Genomic DNA, 20,861 nt, shown 5'->3' on the forward strand with positions numbered 1-20,861 from the left:
GACAAGAGGAAAACACAAGCCCAGTCAGGCAATCAGAGCCATAGTTAAACATGATAGCTAGTTCCTTTGATATGCAAGTACAGTCTCATTAAAAAGGTAGAAGTAGCCTTAAGTACATTTCAGATTGAGCATTGACATATAGACGTGAGTGGATTTTGTGCTAGGGTCAGACAATGTTCTATCTTGCACAAAGGAGCCAGCTTATTGTTCATAAATTCCTATAAACATGTGACGCTTTACCCTCAGTCTTTGTCATCCTTGAAATATCCAATGAGAAGCCCAAAGACTCCCCCCCCCCTGCTGCAAGGAACTCTGCATATGCTCTGAAACCCAATGTTCTGCTCAAGCAAGCAACATGCAGCTAGCTATGTTAAATTGACTTCAGGGAATTAATTTATTTAGTAATTTGGGTTTCAAATACTTAAAGAACAAATAAACAGAAAGAACATCATATACAAAAAAGACAATTATCTTTAGGGAATTTTCCCTAAAGTGTGCGCAAGAGAGAAATCATTGCCTTCTCTCTTCTCCAAATAAACTTATTTATACTTTGTTATTTTGTTTCATTAGTTGTTGTTTTTAAAGCAAATCCCTAAATTTTCTCATTAGAATTTCCCTGTGTGACACTGCAGAGATGCTAAGTGACCTGTTGTGTTCCAAATTTTCCCCTCACACACAAACAAAATTGTGTGCCTCTAAAGCTTTGGGAAAGTAAATTCACATCAGTTTATTATCCCCTAAAGCAGAACAGAAAGGGGAATGGGTCCTTGGCAGTAGGACCATGAAATCCTCGAAGCAGCTGGACACACTACAGTGTGGCCCCAGCGTTTTGGTGGCAGCGTATCGCTTTACTTTTGAAGGGAGCTCTTATACAAAACAGGGACCTGCCAGTAAGGAGGGATCCATTCCTTCACACATGGCAAAGGGTCAGATCCCCTGACCTACATACAGGCATTGCCCACAAACCTTCAAGCTCATTTTTGCAGCTTAGAAGGTGCAAAAGAAGAAGAAGAAGAGTTTGGATTTGATATCCCGCCTTTCACTCCCCTTCAGGAGTCTCAAAGCGGCTAACATTCTCCTTTCCCTTCCTCCCCCACAACAAACACTCTGTGAGGTGAGTGGGGCTGAGAGACTTCAAAGAAGTGTGACTGGCCCAAGGTCACCCAGCAGCTGCATGTGGAGGAGCGGAGACACGAACCCGGTTCCCCAGATTACGAGACTACTGCTCTTAACCACTACACCACACTGGCTCTCAAAAGAGCCAGTGCAAAAGAGCTTTGCTCAAGAAGGGGTACTGAATTTGGGCACGATGGAAGAACGCCCACAAGATCCTGGCAATATCCCTCATCCTAAGGCTTCCACAAGCGAAGAAAGCAAGTGTGGCATCCTCCATGGGGGTGTTGTGTGCTGAAACCTCATCTATTCTACCCCCGTCCCTTCCGAGACATAGCAGGAAGGGCTGGAGCTGGCAGGAGAACATTTCAATTCTCAACAGGCTGCTCTACTTTCACCACCTCAGAAAAACAGAGAATAAACACTTGCATCAGCTGTGACTTGCATGTCTATTCCAACACTTATCTGCTTTGCTCGCTAACATGCCGATGAACCGCCTTCACTTGCTATTTATGTGGCAAGTTTATTAGGCCTTCAAAGAACTCTGGAAAGATCGATTTGCCAACTGGTGCTGAAGTAACCAACCAGATTATTTTTTAACAAAGCATGCTCATGGTCAAAAATACAGGAAGCAAAGTATATGCAGAGTCAGACCATTAGGCCCATCTAGATGAATGCTGTCAACACTTGTCTGAAAGCTGACATACCCAGATGCAACCCAAGGACTGAACCTGGGACCCTCCACATTCAAAGCATGTCCTCTGCTGCTGAGCTACAGATTTTCTTCTTTGTGGTTTATGGTTTAGACTAAACAATAAAAGACACCCCTGCAATTAAGAAGTGACAGTCTGTTCCTCCCTTGCAGTTAAGGTTGGGCAAGACACTGGCCACAGAAAGGGTTCATGGTAAAGTTTTGCAGGGTGAAGCAACTGCAAGCAGAGGGCAGCCTGCAAGTTGCATCAACCTATTGTTTTTAACGGAAGCAAAAGGCTCTTGCTGGGGAAAGCTCATTTTCCTGGTCCTTTTCAGAAATACAGAACTACATCTTTCTCAGAAGGCTGGCAAAGTTTAAAGGAGGGACAGAATGTCCATCAGATTTGTGAGCATTGCCTTGGCCTTCGGTTGTGTTTATTTCTTTAAAAGCCTCCAGTGGGTTTGGCAATGCTATGCTATTAGTGGGAAGAATCTTAGTTAAATTATCTCACACACACACACACACACACACACACACACACAGAGAGAGAGAGAGAGAGAGAGAGAGAGAGAGAGAGAGAGAGAGAGAGAGAAGCCACATTGCTCTAGTAGTTACTTCAGATCCCACCATTGTAGTAACTTTGGTGGTAGCCACATCACATATGGATCATCTACACACACACACAAACACACTCTTCTGCTAATACCACTATTCCATTTTCTCTTGGTCACAACACAATGTTCAGCTACACACTTCTGTCATCTGGATTTGTCAGGCTGCTGGCCTGAGTTGGGAGAATTCTAAACATCAGCCAAAAATAATGAGCACATGCTTGAGAAGTTTTCAAGTCCAAATAGTTTCCAGAAGGGAGCCATGTTTGTGGTGGTTGTTTGCTGCAACAGACTTAGAGCCTTGTGTCACTTTAAAGTATAGTCAAACCTTGGTGGTTGACATGTAATCCGTACCATTTGACTTCCAAAACGTTCAACAACTGAGGCACATCTTCCAATTGGTTGCAAGAGCTTCTTGCACTCAAGCAGAAGCCACGTCGGACGTTTGAGTTCCAAAAAATGTTTAAAAACTAGAGCATTTCAGGAGCTGAAATGTTCAAAAATGGAGCTATTTGAGAACCAAGGTTTGACTGTAGAAGTTTTTGTGGCTAACACTTCATACATCTGATGAAACAGACTCTAGGCCCTGAGAGTTTACTTTAAAGGGTACGGCTCTTTCTCACTTTTGCCCAAAATGAATACCACGGTATTGATTTATTAGCAGTTTTAATGCAATATACACTTCATAATAACTACAAATAAAGATTACAGGGAAGATAGAAACAAGAACAGTATGTGGGATTCAGGCTTTTTGATGCAACAGCATTTATGTGTGTACTGATGGTTCTCACCTGGTGGAAGGTGAAAGGGATAAAGGGCAGAGAATAAGACGTTCTTAAAAACACAACTCAAAAACCTTGGAGGTAAAGAAATGCTACAATTGCAAAAGGTATGATAACAAATTAGAAAAGTGGCCGTTTTTTCTAGCAACATTGTTGATGGTTGTTAACACTTAAGATAGACTGTACCTTTCCTTGGGAGAGGGGGATTAAAATATTGACAATACAGCAATACCTTTTAGGGGAGCACGCAACATGTCACAAAATAGTGAGCAAGCTTTCATGCTCTTCAGAATCCTTCACATGGCGGATGTTAAACAAAACAGGCAGGGGGAGAAAGCTAGCAAGTTTTTAAAGTCACAATGTCTACATTTGCAATATTCTAGCATGGAACCCTGGGGGGCATTTGCAGCCTTAATGGGTACTCTGTTGGGTTTCATGTTGTACCAAGGCTGCTGAGGACATTACGGCAAATATCTCCTATGATTATTTTACAAAATATAAACTTGAGCAGTTACTTCAAAAGGCACTTTCCCTCCGTACAAAATTCCAAAAAAAAGGGACTGTTGTGCTGGGTTATTAAACAGAAACTGTATTACTGCCTCTTCTGCTTCCTGGCTCTGAAATACCTACAAAACTGAACAAAATCTGGAAAAGAGTCAGGAAACTCTCAAAAGGGAAAAATGGTTGGGAGAGTCAAAAGTTCACCCGAGAGACAAGAGATCAAAGGGGGAGGGTTCTGGCAGATGAAACTGATGGACTACATGGAAATGGCGGAAATGACTGGCAGAATCCGAGACCAGGGAGAAGAGTCGGTGGAGGAAGATTGGAAGAAATTTAAAGAATATCTACAGAAACATTGTAAAATTAATGAACGTTAGAAAGATGCTGGAATGAACTTACATGGTCTTAGCAGAAAGGTTATAAAGAATTATACTAAAATGGATTGTTAACGGATTAAAGTGGAATATTTAAGGTTAAATTGCGTTAAGATAAATTATAGAACAAAATTTGTGAAAGAGGGAAAGGACTTGCTGAAACAATTATGAATTAAGAATACAAAAAGGGAGGCGCGAGGAAGTCATGGAAATAAGCAAAGGAAAGATAAATATATGGGAAATATTGGATGTTGTTTTTAAATGTTATTGTTTAGCTGTATTTCTCTTTAATTTTGAAGCATTGTAATCTTTTTTATTACTACTGTTTGTTCTTCTTTTTTCTTTTTTCTCTTTTTGTAATTGTTAAACTTTAAACTTTAATAAATATCTTTATGAAAAAAACAAAACAAAGGGGGAGGATTCAAGGAGCACCAACATGCTGTTCATCCTTACCTTGGATGCTCAGCATCTGTCCCAGCTTCAGCGCTGCTCCCCGAACCTTGCAGAGGGTCCTCACGATTCTCTCTGCATTGGCCTCCGACATAAATGGACTGGTATCCATAACAGCCTTTTTGCCTGAGGACAGGGTAAAAAAATAAAGGAAAATGCTGCATGGGTGCTACTACTGGCACTGTACCCACCTGGCTCAAAGCACCTTGCTTTCTTCACCTTTCAGTTGGTAGAGAAGTATCAATTACTGTGCAGCATTCATCAATATAAAGGAGGTAAAAGCAGACAACCTGGTGCCATCCAGAGATTTCGGACTAAAATTCATCTCAAAACGCTTTGTTCAAATGTGCTCTCACACGTTTTACCTCCCTGCCTCTGCAAAGCTAGGGTGCCAAGAAGACGAGCTGAGAAGCCTTTGCCTAGGAGGTGCTACTTGCCACAGACACAAGGAAATCTTAATGAGTGAACACATTCGCACACACTTTGTGCATAGGGCTGCCCCTGAAGACAGTTAGGAAACTGGAAACTTGTGCAAAATTTGGTGGCCAGGTTGCTCACCAGGGCAAGACAGCTTGAGACTATTACACCAATCCTGGTCTGATTGCACTGGCTACCAATTAGTTTCCGGGCCCAATTCAAAGTGCTGTTTTTGACCTATAAAGCCTTAAAATGGCTCAGGACTGCAATACCTGATGGACCACCTCTCCTCATACAAACTGATCAGGTCCCTGCAATCATTATCTGAGGCCCTTCTTCGTGTGCCTCTCCTCCACGAGAGGTCCGGAGGGTGGCAACACAGGAACAGGGCTCCTCATTTGTGGAACGCTCTCCCCAGGAAGGTTCGCTTGGTACCTTCATTATATCCCTCTAGGCGCCAGGCCTCTTCAAACAGGCCTTTAGCTGATTAACATCCAACACTCTTTTAAATGTGCGGGCGGGGGGAGGGTTTAGAGATTGGGTTGTTTTTGTTCTTTATTTTTATTATGCATTCATGTTGTATTTTTATATTGTGAACCACCCTGAGATCTAGGATGAAGGGTGGCAGATAAATTTAATAAATAATAACAATAACAATTCTCCTTCTGCATCTTTTTTGTTGTTGTTAATAATTAAATAATCTTTATTAATTTAAATTACACACATATATAAAGAATTTACAATCTCATACTACAAAAAGAAAACTAAAGAAAAAACAATTAAGAAGAAAAGAAAATACAGAAAAAAGAAAGAAAAATCAGATTTACGTGCATAAAAAAACTTAATCTTCCTAATTAATACTTAAATAAACATGTAAATAAAAAAGACTTCTGACAAAACGAGTCTTCTAATCATTCTCATTGTACTGTTTATACTGTCGTCGGTTTTCCCCGCACAATTTTATATTCTTTAATATTGTTCCCGTCTACTCCGCAAATGGTATTTGTTGTGTTTACAAGTATCACTCAAGTTCTGCTAATATGGTGTGGTTGGTACAATATGATCTTATATAATCCTTAAATATTCTCCATTCTCCAAATCTTTTCTGGTTCAATACTCCTTTAACTCTTCCTGTCAGTTTTGCTAGTTGTAAATATTCTAATATGAGTATCTGCCAATCCTGTGATTGTCGGTATTGTTTCGTTTTTCCACTTCCTAACCGCAAGAATTCTTGCTGCTGTGGTGACATACATGAACAGTATCTCCTTCTGCATCCTGAGACAGTATAATCCCAAGAAACCCCACCCTTTTAATGAAGTTTGAAGCAAAAACATGAAGGCTTCACAGGGCAGGGATTTCTATTTGCTGGGCCATGGACTCCTAACTTATTTGTTCCTGAAATACTGAAACTGATTGGAGGCTCTGAACATGTACTGCTGCATCAAATCTGTTTACTGACCTTGAAGCACAACTCAGCTCTCCTCTCCTGACAGAAGAGGGCATGCAGAGACTGGATTTCATTTCACGGCCCTGGAAGGACTGTCCTTCCCAACAGCCATCTGGGATCACCTCTAATTTTTCCTCTGCTGCCGTAAGTACAGCTTTGAAGGTTAGCAGTGACCAACAGAGCTATTTTTACTTGGCTTGCTTGACAGACACAGTGAATCTCATCCAGAATGCACGATGGACATAAACTTTTGCACACCTTTTTTTTTCTCTTTCCAGGATAGCTTGAATGGGAACAGCCAAAGACAAGTTGGCTGGTGGGTCCAAGGTCTCTCATGCCTTGGAAAATAAGCTCACGGCACTTTAACTCTTCTCTGAAAGGGGTTATTTGGGTATTGTGAGGTGGGGGCCTTTGCCCCATAATTTTAGCAGCAGCTCTTAACAGCCAAACTCTACCGACAAAATCATACTGTTGCTCCTCTTCGGAAGAGAACAACAGCAAAAAAGTGAGCCGAGATGCTTCATTTGAAAAGTCTTTTTAGAATGAATGACAAGATGGGCAGGTGGAGACAAGAGGCAGCCACAGGATACATCTTTTGACTTCATCAGAAAAACAAACTTGACCTGGAATCGCAGAGGTAAACTCAAAGAGGAAACCTACAGAACTTACTGCTATTATTTTTTATTGATATTGCCATTTCCTGATGTTCCGTATTGATTTCACTATTAAGTGGAAGGACATCTTCAGGAACACAGGAAATGCCAGATCAAAACTTGCACTCACTAGCTGGAGAGCACCTGCTACCAAATGAGCCATCCCTTTCGTGCCCACTCCCTATTCTTAACAGTTGTTCCATGCAACATTACCCAAAATGTGTAAATCCCACACCTACTAGGTGTGTTAAGGATCGCAGTCTATGATATCTGAAACGTTCTCTGATGCCTCCCCAACCTTTACTGGAAGAGGTCCATTGGGAGAGCATTTGCAAAGCCTACCTTGTATCAGCCTAAACCGTGTTATAGGATTGCAAAGGTTGTCTTCTGAGTGTTGAGCCTAAATATCCTGTCCTGCTTTACTGCCCCTGTTTTCCTCACCAGCTGTGAACAATTGATGTTTATGAAAGCCAGTGTTGTTAAGAGCGATAGACTCGTAATCTGGGGAACTGGGTTCGGGTCTCCGCTCCTCCACATGCAGCTGCTGGGTGACCTTGGGCCAGTCACACTTCTCTGAAGTCTCTCAGCCCCACTCACCTCACAGAGCGTTTGTTGTGGGGGAGGAAGGGAAAGGAGAATGTTAGCTGCTTTGAGACTCCTTTGGGTAGTGATAAAGCGGGATATCAAATCCAAACTCTTCTTCTCTTCTATCTCCTTTCCAGAACGATTCTAAAGGCTGATTTCCCTGTTATCCTCTGAATGAGAGGCAGCACGATTTAAAATTCACCCTTCTGGTCTTCTACTCCAGGCAGCCAAACAGGCAGTATCCTTCACGTCTCTGCCTCACCCTTTTTTTACCCCTTTCCTCCTAGCTTCTCCCTGGAAAGAGGGGGTTTGCTTGAGAGCTGCAGAATTGACTAAAGAACCCAGACATCTCTTTTAAAACCAGCGATCTATCCTTTCCATACTAATGTAGAATGTAGAATCATCTTTTTAGTTATAACAAGAGATGTGGGGAAGCAGTGGCCTTCCATATAGGACTCCCAGTTTCTATGACCACTAGGCCATGCTGGGTGAGGAGTCAGAGTCCAACAGAACTGAGAGGACTACAGGTTCGTCCACTGCTAATCTACAGGTGGTCAGGAAAAAGGTCTCATGAGCTTGACCACTACACACACATTTCTACTTTTCTTCCTTAACAACACCAGCAAATTAACAGAAAAAGCCCTTAATAGGTCAATGTCTCCTTAAACCAAATCCCATAAAAATAGCTGCTCCCACCTCACCTTGCTGTTTTTGCCAGCAACAGCAAGTTCTACACCCTTTCATAGTATGGCTGAGCTTGCATGCAGGTCAGGGAGTGCCCGATTATACAAGGTACCTCTGGCAAACAGAAAAATGTAAACAGAACTGTTACACAATCTTTCTTTGAGAACAATTTCTCTCCAATGTGAGGAGCAAGAGTTGCAAGGGAATGCCTTCAGAGCCATTCAGGGTGATCTGCCACCATGCTTTTTCGGATATACATTTTGAACCTGTGCACAGATTCTGCGATTGTACAGCCTGATATTTCTGCAATAAATTCTGACGTTTCTGCAGGAGATTTAAGGTCGACCACAGGTGACTTTAAACTCTTGTTCTACATGCCCCAGTTTTGCTCTGTGCACAGCGGGGAGTCCCATTCAGGGGAGTATATATGCACTGAGACACTTTCACATACTACACAATGAGAATAGGGTAACACACATTTGTGAACCTGTCTGATGGGAACAGTGAAAGCTTTGCTGTCAGGAAACAGGAGCCAACATACTGGAAAGGTTGCAACTGAGATGCTAAAGTTTAGGGCATCAAGAGAGATCAGATAAATTCCATCTGCACTCTCAGGAAGGAACTAACAGTTTCTCCAAATATAATACGCACCTGTAAGAAAATGCTACTATAATTACGGGAGGAACATTATGCAGGGACAGGTTATCACAGATTGAGCATGACGAAGGTAAGAGGGTTTAGTGACAGAGCTCACACTTCACATACCAAACACAGGAAAGCTGCATGACCATTGCTCTCTCTGGTTCTGTATTGTCTATGCTGGCCAGCAGTGACTCTCCTGGAGATGCCAGGGATTGCATGCAAAGCAGATGCTCCACCACTTCCATGCCCCTTCTCAAAACTTTCATGTTCAACCCCAGCAGCTCAGGTTATAAGGACCCCAATGCTAAGACAGATAAATCTCTGCTTGAGACCTTGGAGAGCCTACCAGAGAAGACAGCAAGTCATGTGTAGTTGTCAGGTAATGTAAGAAGCACAAGAATAGCCTGCTAGATCAGGTCAATGACCCAGATAGTCCAGCATCCTGTTCTTACAGGCGTAACATTCAGTTATCAGGGCTGAAACTGGCAATGGGCAGACACGCTCCTCTCTCTCTCTCTCTCTGCCATCTGCCAAGCCGAAGGGCATATCGCCAAGAGCTTTTGGAATTAGGTGAAGGGCCGCATAAAATCAGGCTAAGAGTCACCCCTGCCTATGCTGGGGGTGGGCACACATAAGGAAGGATCGGTGTTCACATATGTCAATGGGTCAGATGCCCAGTGGAAAGGCAGCCCCTTGCAACGTTATTGAGCACGAGGCTGGCTTCATTTCCAATTGCACTGCCAACCAGAGATCTTGACCTTTCAGTAATATAGCCCTGTTACAGAGGAAAAATGGACCCTTGGTGGAGTCACAGTTAGGTATGGCACTAAAGGCCACTACTCCCAGGTTACTTTTCCCGATGCACATTTTTAACATGTAGCAAACCGGTGGGGAAGAAAGAGAAGCCAAATATACACATCCCTGATTAAATACCAGCCATAACCAGGCATCCAGTGAATCAGATTTGTCAGACTTACACCTTGACCATTCACCAACGTTGGGCAGCTTTCTCTTATAATATTTTGAAGAGTGGGGAAATAAGGTGGGAAACATTTTAACTAACAACAATAACAACACAAAGGAAGAGCAGGTCTGGCTTATGGCAGCAAGATGTAGATAGATAGATAATTTATTACGGTCAAAGACCAGCTCGCATAACACAATAAAAACAGCGTTCATAAAGATAAAATATACAATCAGAGCAGATTGCAGCAGGCAGCAAGATGTAAATTTGGCACAGTCCTCCTCTTCCCAAACTAATCCAAGTGCATCCATTTTGGTTTTAAGAGGTATGAGCACCTTGGGCAGGATGGAAGTCCAGCCCTCTCTCTGCAGCCCTGGCTGACCCCTCCTGAGTTTGTGAACTTGCATCGGGCAAGATCAGATGCAAGTACAGAAATGACTTCATTGCTGCTGCTGTGCAATAACACTTTACTCCTTATCGCAGATATATTCTGTATAACCTTCACTTCAGTGACTTGTTGTTAGCCAATGCCAAGACAAACAAGAGATCTATTTATGGTAAAACAAGGACTGGAACCATTATTATTATTATTATTATTTAATCATCTGAAAGGATAGAACCAGAAAGGCAAACTTCAAGTTCAAGGATTGCTGCAAAACAGGACAGGCAGCCATGAAGTCATTCATTTTCCTGAGCAAATAGACAGCGGGCTTCTGTGTTGATCAGGGTCAGTAGAGAGGAGGACTCTTTGAAGAGGTGGACAAGCTCACCCTTCTCCACAGTTTAGCTTTCTCCTGTCCTGCTTTAGGGGCAAGAGGAAGGGGATTTGCTTTCCTTAAATGCACTGAATCACCACTACTCCTTGAAGTATTTATTCAAAGAGGAAAACAATTGAAGGTTGCTGCATAGGTTCAGGGGGAGAGCGGAATCTGGATGCAAAAACACTGTAATACTTTTATTAGTAACTACCCTAGTGACTATAGTGTTGTGCTGCCCTTCCTTTAGTTGTGATTCTGTGCACTTGTAGAGCAAATTGTGTTTGGGGACAAGGACACGACCGGATGCTTGTATTAGCAGTAAGCAAAGGAACACTCACCATTCTGCTCTTCGGATCTAAGGCTCTTTTTCGCAACCTCTGCCAAGGCTCCGATGCCAAGACCAACAGCTAAGCCTTTAATGGACAAAAAGGAAAAGGTGGGGGGAGAGACAAGAGAAAGTCAAAGGCAGCGGGATAAAATGCCATCTGTATGCGGTTACATATCTTTGTGGCTTAATGAGCAGAGGCAAAGTAGCTCTTTATTCAATACGGTTTAAACTTGACTACAGAGCACAAAAGGAAAGAATCCAGCACCGCTCCGCTCAGTTTCAGAGGCATGCTGTGCCCACTTTCCCCAGGGCAGCAAAACCTCTGTCCAAAGGAAACATCTTCTGTTCAGAGAAAAGGGCTTTAGAAACCAAGAGTTAAGGGGGCAAGCGGGGACAGTAGTAGAGACTGCAGGTTGTCTATCCATGTGGTCAAGTTTAGTACTAGTCACACAGGGTCTTTGATCTGACACAGCAAAAATTAGGGAGGTCAGTAAACTCTCCTGGAGGCTGTGCCTAGACCTTTAATATCCCCACATGCTCGCTTAATGCAACTGTTATTTCCACAACTGAAATAAAAGATACCCCACTTCATCTGGCATCCTCAACGTTTCATCAGTCCCTTTGACCTTCCTCCACAATCTGTTTTACCCTTTACCTTACTGTGGCCAGCAGGGCTCCAATTTGACCCCAGGGCAACTGGAGGAGGAGAGTGAGTGACATAGCTTATACCTCCCTAACAGCATATTTGCCCTGGTGTTGATACCTTGGAGCATTTAATGGTATCTAGATGGAGGATCTGGCAACTCAAGTTCTTACATGATAAGTTCTCTCCAAAAATATTTAATAACAAGATGATTTGAATCTAGAGCAGTCAAATGCAGGACAGGGGAGGGAAAGTTGCACAGGCTGGAACTGGAATGGAAAACCTCGATTTGCAAGTGCAATTAATGCAATAGCACCTCGGCATGATGGCTGTGGAAGATAAGCACCATTCTGCCACACATGCAGACACGCACATACATGCATGCATGCAATATTTGCACAAAATAACACAGGGAACACCCAGCTAAGCTCTGTTCAGCATCAACAACTATGAAACACTAACTGTTTGTTCCATATCCAACCTAGCTCGTAATTGCTTAGAGAATGAGATTTTGGAATCTGCAGAGGTGAAATCTGAAGAGAATCTCTATATTCTTGCCTTGAGTGCGGATGTGTCGAATGAAATTAGGAGCTATTTCAGCAATCCTCACTAGAGTAGCAGTTCACAGTGACATAATAACCCAAAGCTACAGGATTCATATCTCCATAACTAGGCTGGCAGATCATCTAACCACCTCTTCATGTGCAAGTACATCAGCAAGGAGCTACCACTAACATATATGTGTATATCCACACACCCCATGGGAGGAAAGAAAAGGCTGCAATTTTATGGAGTAGTGGGTAAAAGACTCAAGGCAAATCTGACTAGCTGAACAAAGACTGGAGCCCTTACTAGGTCTGCAGGGCGATGCAGAGGGATAAATCTTACTTCTCTACCTGAGTTGCATTCACTCAGTGGTGCTCTCTCACATCCATGTCATTAGTTTCCTTCAAAGCCCTAACAGCTTAAGACCATGTTAGCTGGCAGTGATCTTCAGGCTTGGGGTGTTGTTGGACTACAAGTCCCATCTTCCTTGACCACTGGGCTAAGATGTCTCAGAACAATGGTGGCTGTAGTCCATCATCATCCAGGACAGAGGTTTTCAACCTTTTTGAGTCCATGGCTCCCTTGACCAACTACGTTCTTTCTGCAGCACCCCTGTGGGGCTCAGGAGCCTTTTTATGTCATCCCTTGCCTGGCAGCCTCTCACCCTTTTTGCGAACACCCTCCCTTGTGGAGTGATTCCTCAGCCTCCTTTCCTCTCCCCTCTCCTTGGGAGTCCTCCAGGCAGCCACTGCTGCCGCCCCTGGTCTCTGAGCTGCCCCCCGCCCCCACCCCAAAGACAGGTACCTGGTCACACTGTCCATTCCCAACAGCAAGGGCTGGTGGACTGGCTGGCTGGCTAGCTGGGCTCCCTGGCCTGCTTGCTTGCATGCTTACTCCAAGGCCGCTCCAGCTTCTGGCAACCAGCACCCCCTGGCCAGTTCCAGAGGCACCATTTGTCTGGGGAGCTTGTAGCCAGGGCTGCTGCAACAAACAGCCATGCAAGCCTTTTGGAGGCAGAGATGCAAGAGGGCATCAGAGGAGGGAGGGAAGGAAGGAAAGAGGGTTGCCCGTGGCACCCCTGACCATCATTCAAGGCACCCCAGGGGGCCACAGCACACTGGGTGAAAACCACTGATCTAGAGACCCAAGACTGAAGAATGCTGGCTTAAGGATGAGTTGCTCCCATACAGGTCAATCATGAAATGAAGATCAATGCCAGAAGCCTTTGTTCTTGGAGTCATGTAAAAAAAAATTAAGCAAGTGAGCATGAGATATGAGGCCATCTCTGTGGCAGTGCCATGATTGTTGCATGCCCTCCCAATTGAAAGACGTGTTTATTTCAACAGACTTTTTACTGTTGCAGATTTCAATATCTAGCATCTTTTACTCTTTGTGCTTCTTGCTTTGGGTACTCTGTTACGGCTTTTAGAACTGGCTGTACCTGCTTTTTTATTAATTAGAACTTATGCTATATGTCACACTGGGAACTTTTAGTAGAAGAGTGGGATATATTTTATTAAATAAGAAAGTAATTATATAACTATAATGCAAAACAACCTATAGTTATGCCAGCAGTTTAAATGAGCCAAGAACTTGACATTTACATGCGCTTCGATTTGACTTATCCAGCTTCAACACCTCTTCTTCCCCACTGGATAATGTTTAGACGTGTACAATATGTACTTTCCCTTGCACTGCACAGCTCCACCTTAATTATCACATAAACTCACCTCCCTCCCCAGAACCACAGCAGCCAAAGGTAGGCGCATGTCATAAACAACTCCAAATGGTTGGCTTTTTAAATATTAACCAGGAGGTATATCTTGCTTCACTGTTTTAGAACTGTTGACATTATCAATTTATTTTGATAAGGCCATTCTCCTTCAAGGGAGGCATTCGCCTTAGTGTTTGCAAACAGACTGCATTGTAAAGCCAGGTTGGTGGTGCTGCTCTTTTAAACAGCAGTAGAACATTGTAGGGGTATTTTCAAGCCTGCAGTTTTTTGTACATCTGACAGTCATTTAAGAAAGAATTGAATTCTTGCACCACATGCTCCAATTCACGATTCTCATTCTACTTCTTGGGGGGGGGGTGTCTGGTTTTTAAGGAATTATGTGCCATTATAGGAACCTTTCTTTTGGGTGGTGCAGCTGGACCACGACAACAGGTCAAACAGCAGGATTCCCACCTGCTGATTTACACCAGCACAAACCCAGCTTGGCTACTTGGCCACCCTGTGTTGAAGTAGGGTTCCCGGGGACAGTCCCCAGATTTGCAAATCTGTCCCCAGGAAACATGGCAGCTGCAGCCTCAGCAGCCTGGAGCCAGCCTGTTACTCTGTGTATTTATGTTTCACAGGGTGTGAAAGAAGGGCTTTGCACCTTTATACAATATGCATGTGTGCTTGGGCCCAGGGTCTTTTGCCTCACCATCCCCACTACTGACTCCCTGTTGCTATGCAGCTTCAAAAAATAAAATAAAAAATAAAATAAAAGTGTCCCTGGATTCGTTGAAAAAAATCTGGTAACCATATGTTAAAGCCCCCTCACCAACTTCTTCACTGTAGAATCATAGAATTGTAGAGTTTGAAGTGGCCCTCTGGGTCATCTAGTCCAACCGCCTGAAATGCCAAATGCACCACAACTGATCGGAAGATAATACGGGGAATGCTATGCAAAATCAGTGCATAAAGTAAAAGCCTAATCTGGAAATGCAACAGCAACAGTTATTTGTTTTTGTAAAAAAATGCTTCTTAGAATCACAGAATTGTAGAGTTGGAAGGGACCGAAAGGGTCATGTAGTCCAATTCCTGCATTGCATGGGGTTGGACTACATGACCCTCGTGGTCCCTCCCAACTTAAAACTGAAAGCAGCCCATATATTTTTCATTTGCCGTCCAACCAATGCATAAAGATTAGTACCAAGGGAGTGTGAAGGGCAAATATGAAATGCAATACAACAGAAGGCCGGTTTGGAAAGATAGGCACGCCCTTGTAGGGTTTGGCAAACAAGCCTATGATTAGCAGAAAAATCAAGTGATAACTATGCAACCAATAACCTTGTTCACACTGTAATAAAATCCTGTTGTTACAGAGTTGCCACAGAGTCTTGGCAGCCATAAACACACCCACCCCACACACATAGCTTCCCTTCAGAAGAACAAACAAGCCCTCCCCTGTTCACAGGGTTCTAACAGTGGAAGAGGAGGAGCTCCTATGCTTCTGAACTCTGTGGCCAGCTGTGGAGGCAGGCACGTGCAAAGTCCGCCCAACAACCACTGCTGCTTACCTGCTGCGCTAATAATTAGATCAATTCAATACCCATAATTCAAAATGCACTGATATAGGCCAGATTATGTATCGAGGAAAGCTAAACGTTGCACAGCATGCAGGTTCGCATGCATCTGCCCCAATGTGACATGCATTTTAGCAAAAGCAGCCAGAAGGAAACAAGACTCAAAGGAAACCCAATTGAACAAAGGCTGAAGTCCATACTAGGCATGCAGGATGGCGTAGGTGAACAAATTCACACAGTGGCGCTCTCCCACATCAATGTCATTAGCTTCCTATTTGCGCCCAGGCTCAATTCAAAGTGCTGGTTCTAGCTATCAAAGCTCTAAACAGCTTAAGACCATGCCAGCTTGCAGTGATCTACAGGCTCGGGATGTTGTTGGACTGCAAAGCCCATCATCCTTGACCATTGGGCTAAGCCAGTGTTTGTGAAACCTGGTTAAAGTTACATAGTTACATCAGCCTTGATGCAGAAGGCACACTACATCCCAACCAATGTTAAAAAGTGAAGACGGGGAAAATTTGCATGGGAGAATGGTTACGTGACGAGGAAGCATGATGCCTGCGCAAGGACTCTTGAGGCTATGTTCACATTTCCAGGCTTTCTGTAGCCCACCCTTCCTCCAGATCAGATCACAGGGCAGCTTACGATGCCACACATTCAGTGGCCAATGTTAAATAAAACAGAATTAACTCCAGACACCCAGCACCAGCCAGCATCATCAGGATCCAGACTAAGTCAAGAACTACTGTGTTCACCGCACTCTTCAAGGACCTCATTACACTTTTAGAGAGAGAGTGCAACTGCAATTACTATGGGCCTGAATCTGATTTTTAAAATAAATCTCATTGCTCTGCAATTTCTGACTTTACATTACGTTTTTTTAATTGCTTTCACTTCTCCAAAACCAAGTTGATCTTAACTCATATATATATATATATCACTGCAGCTATATTTAAATAACAGATGAGGAGAGTTTTTGTTTTTACTGAGACCAGTAAACCAGAAACAGAGAAAGGAGGGCCATATGAACTTTTAAGAGAAGGTATATTTTCAGGAAGGCTTGGTGAATCCTACATCCAAGATTACATTCTGTGCTCAGTGAATAGCCTATGCACACAGAGCCTGACAAATAGCACTGATCTTAATAGAACTAACTTATGTATCAGCCTGTTTAGGACTGGGACGCCAAAACAAAGCTGCAAAGCTTTGCCTGCTGTAAAAACTGGTATTTTAAGGGAGAACTCTTGCGCTTATACACTTCTTCCACCCCTTCTGTAGTATATAATTACTCCTTCCTTCCTTCCTTGGCTGCAGGCAACCCATGGTTTTCTGTTTTGTCTAAGTCAATAAACTATGGTTTCCAAATGCTGGACTCTAAGGCAAGTGCAAGCCAGAGTTTGCTGGTTTATGCAAAACAGAAAACTGTGGTTTGCCTCATACAAGGAAGGGAGGGAAGCACTGTACATGAGGGCAGAGGAGGTGGAATCCACTGAGCCAGAGACTCCTTAAAGCCTCTTTCATATACTGCTAAACCATAGCTCGGCACTACTTTTAATCAGCCCAGTTCAACACTGAAAAAATTTATTTTGAGAGAAGCTTCTTTTAAAGACAACATCAGCAAACAGCTGTTCACAGTAGAAAGAGGAAACTGACTAAGATACCAAGCTAGTTTAAGTACACAGAGTGACTTTTGTGTTCCCACACCAAGCTAGAAGCAGATTACAGCACTCCCACCACCCCTGCTGAATTGTTTGAGTCAATTCATAAGCCTGGCCTGTCAAGTTTCAGACACTGGTCATCCCCCTCCTGTGAATTCCTGACACATTTTGGAGACAACAGTTCAAAATATCTGCTTCATATACTTAGTTAACTGAAGGCTAAACCTTCTCAACTCAACACAGAAGCATATATTTCCTATTTAAAGCTTGAGTGTGAGGAAATTCTAATGGGAAAGCTGCTACTACAGGATCATGAATACACTTGTGGCACACAGCTTGATATCAATAATAAGTCTGATGTGCAGAGCCAAAAAAGTTCCCCATCTCTGTCAGGCCTCCCCATTTAGCCTGTGAAACCATTCTGGCCAATCTTCACCCACCTGCTATACAAGTGACATCATTTATCTGTTTTACCCACCAGATGGATCCAATTCCCCACCCCTGCCCTGGAGGAGAGCTTTCTACTCCTCACCTGCAAAAAAAAAGTGACAAAACACTTGAACTCAGAGAATTCTTGAAGAGTTCTTTCCATAGCTGATATAGAGATGAGAAAATAAGATTCAGCCCATGACATCTGTCTTTTAAAGGTGCCAAAGGACTCCTTCAGCTACAATCTGCAATTGTTCCACAGCAGAACCATAAATGTCTACAATAACTCAGCAGACATTCCCATTAGTGAACATATTCAAGGAAGAGGAAGTATTCAGGAGGTCCCAACCTAAACAATGTGGATTAAAGTGTTTGCAAGCACAAAACTTATTTACAAGGGAGGGAGGAAGCATTCATAGCATTATTTCTTGTACTAACTCAGTTTACTTTGTTCCCTAGCTTTGAATCTGCTTCAAGTAAAATTGTATACTGCACAGGCCTGAGGTGCCTTGCCTTGTAGAAGCCAAGTTCCTTAACACTTTGCTACATAGACAGAAACGTTCAAAAGGCATATAGAAGTAGATCTCATCTTGGAGAAATGAATACTAAGGAGAGGTGCCAACTCGAGCTATAAATAGGGAAGGTCACAAAACAGCAGGGAAGCATGTTGGCTGTCTATACACTCGCTACACCAAACATACCAGAGGGAAACTGATACCCTTTCATCATGCTACAGGGTTCAAGATGCTAGCGATTCCAGGGAGCTCAAAGAGGTGCAGAGAGGGTTCTTGGTCTGGTTCTAGATGTAGAAAAGTACCTTTAAAGAGCCAGGATATCACAACTTTCAACTTTTCTCTCTGTTGTGTTATAGTGATGGGGAGGGGCAGGGGTCCCACACCTGGTGGAATCCTCCCTTTTAAACGTAAATCTTAAAAGGAGTAGTATCTATTTGTAAACAAAATGTGTGCCCCAAGTATTTGGAGCAATACTGACTGGGCTAAGAGTCAACGGCTGAAAAACACTGCCATTAGATGCTGTAATTTGAAAGCCACTTGTTTCTTGAATCATTTTATGCCATCTCTGACACCCTTCGAGTCATTTTTGCAAAACAAAGACCATGTGGATAAACTTGCTACTGAAGGAAGCTATGCACACTTACCTTGGAGTGAAGTCCCATTAAACTCAACAGGGCTTACTTCCAAGCAGATATGCACAGGATAACACTGTTTAAAGGTTTGTATACAAAGAAAGAAGTGGGAGCTTTTGTGGGGGGATACTCCTTGGATTTTTAAAAATGCATTATTGAGGGTTTTCAACTGCTGGTAGCCACCTTGGCTGATGGGCTGGGAAGATGGGCTGTGCATATGCCTGAAATACTGAACACGCTTTTATTCATATTTAAAGCCTCTATTCAAGAGCTCCTAGTCTCAGCTTGGACACACTCCTATCTCTTTGTATTGTTTTAAGTTTATATCCTGCTGCATCCCTGTCAATTTCCTTTAAAGTACATCATGTCTCTCTATTCAAGTACCAGCTTCCTGATGAATGCAGTGAATGAGGCACCTAGTGCCCCTTTAGTTGATCTTTCAGATTAGGGAAAGCGAGGAACTTGCAGCACTTGCAGCCAGAGGTACTTGGCTATAGAGTGCTAGAGCATCAGCACTGCATGCAGAAAACCCCTGGTTCAATCATTAGCATCTCTAGGCAGGGCTGGGAAAATTTCCCTGCCATTGCCAGTCAGTGTGGATAATACTGAGCTAGATGGACTCAATATAGGGCAGCTTCTTTGCTTTCCTCAAAACAGAAGAGATTTAGCATTGAAATGCAGACATTTCTAACCCAGCAGGTTCTCTTCTTTTCCTCCTTCCCCTTCCCGCTACCACCGTTTCCTAAAGCCCAAAATGTCCTGCCATCTAAAATGCAAGTGTTCAGTTGGCGCCCTGCTCCTTAAATCTTTGCACACACAAAGCAGCAGGCAACATTTATGCAATGGTTTTGTGCAATTGCCAGATGGCAAAATGAATTCCAGAGATTTGTAGGGCCCAGAACGGAGAATAAATTTAGAAGGGGGCCCAAGTTCAAAATGATACCACCTAGATCAGTGAATGGCACCTGAAATGAACCCTTAACACCCCATGCCACCCCAAACACACACCTCCCCCAGCAAATTCTAACTTGGCTTTGTAGTTCAGTCAAAGCTACATACTATGTACTGCCAAGCAGTATCAGCTCAGACATTCAGTTTCAGCATCCCTACTAAAAAAATAATCAGAAACCCTGTTTCTTCTACACACAGACATCCACAATGCAGTTCACAGAAAACTGCCTGGTTTTTCAGAAGCATCTACATTCACAGTCTTATTTGCCACCACAATTCAGAAAGACTCACCTCCAAAATTAGCGAGTCTCCCAATTCGAGTAACTGGCACCTTTCGCTCCCGGGCACGTTCACTGAGCTGCAGGGATTTAGGAGAATACGGACCATTAATATGGACAACTATTTTCCTAGCAAATGCATCAAGAATTCGATTTTGGCAACAGAAAATTGGCTGGCAGTGCAATCCTATGCATGTCTACAAAGAACTAAGTCCCATTCTGTTCAACAATACTAGTTCGGTAATTACTTATGAACGTGTGAGATCACATCCAGATCAATCCTAGTTGCTACCATGCCTCTAACTTTTAGAGCTAGATAAATTAGCCTGACAACCAACGTCTGATGACATCACAGAAGCCAAGCTGGAAGAAAGATGATGATTTTTTGTTGTTTGAAGGCAGAATTGCAAGGGTTGTGTGGAACATGCACAAATTTAGAAAGGTTGCATAATTTGTCTAAATTAAACAGCTGGAATATTTCCGTTTGACCAAGTATAGAATTTTGATTCTGGCATCGATGTCTTCAAATCACAGAATACACAGCATCCATTTCCTGCACTAAGTAATTCCCCAAGCTGTACCAGTTACTTAGTTATGTCTGGTATAATTTGTTAGTGGTAGATCTCTTTAGGTGGGTGGGAGTGGGTGATCTGGTCCCTGATGCAGTTACAGCATCTGGATTACACTAGTTCTTTCTCTCCCTCCCTCCCATACACATACACAAGATAAGAAAAGAATGTTGCACCATGAGTACAAATACAAAATTTAAAAAATAAAATTTAAGTACTATTAGGGCCAGCTCTATAGGGGTACACTGGCACCCAATCATTCTGAAAGTGCTGGGTGTGACCTATAAAGCCTATAGCGGCTTGGGACAAGACTACCTGAAAGATCACCTGCCTAGACTCAGAG

The 20,861-nt window shown here is 43.1% G+C and overlaps 1 protein-coding gene and 2 long non-coding RNA genes across 3 annotated transcripts in view; 1 reads left to right on the plus strand and 2 right to left on the minus strand.

Moving 5' to 3' along the window:
• Window positions 1-20,861, minus strand: part of COQ8A (coenzyme Q8A) — a 60,121-nt gene that overhangs the window by 12,104 nt on the left and 27,156 nt on the right. The window contains exons 4-6 of the mRNA XM_081854175.1: window positions 19,963-20,029; window positions 11,014-11,088; window positions 4,529-4,651 (exon numbers count right to left, since the gene is read on the minus strand). Of these exons, the coding sequence (XP_081710301.1) occupies window positions 4,529-4,651; window positions 11,014-11,088; window positions 19,963-20,029 (265 nt within the window). The remainder of the gene's footprint in view (window positions 1-4,528; window positions 4,652-11,013; window positions 11,089-19,962; window positions 20,030-20,861) is intronic.
• On the plus strand, window positions 5-2,298 carry LOC309337626. The gene is made up of 2 exons (XR_014154454.1): window positions 5-711; window positions 756-2,298. It is a non-coding gene; the product is annotated as an uncharacterized lncRNA (long non-coding RNA).
• On the minus strand, window positions 2,319-3,931 carry LOC309337625. Its single transcript, XR_014154453.1, has 2 exons — window positions 3,568-3,931; window positions 2,319-2,552 (listed from the first exon to the last, which is right to left on the minus strand). It is a non-coding gene; the product is annotated as an uncharacterized lncRNA (long non-coding RNA).

This window comes from Podarcis erhardii (genome assembly GCF_964252035.2).
Source record: "Podarcis erhardii genome assembly, chromosome: 3".
Lineage (NCBI taxonomy): Eukaryota > Metazoa > Chordata > Lepidosauria > Squamata > Lacertidae > Podarcis > Podarcis erhardii.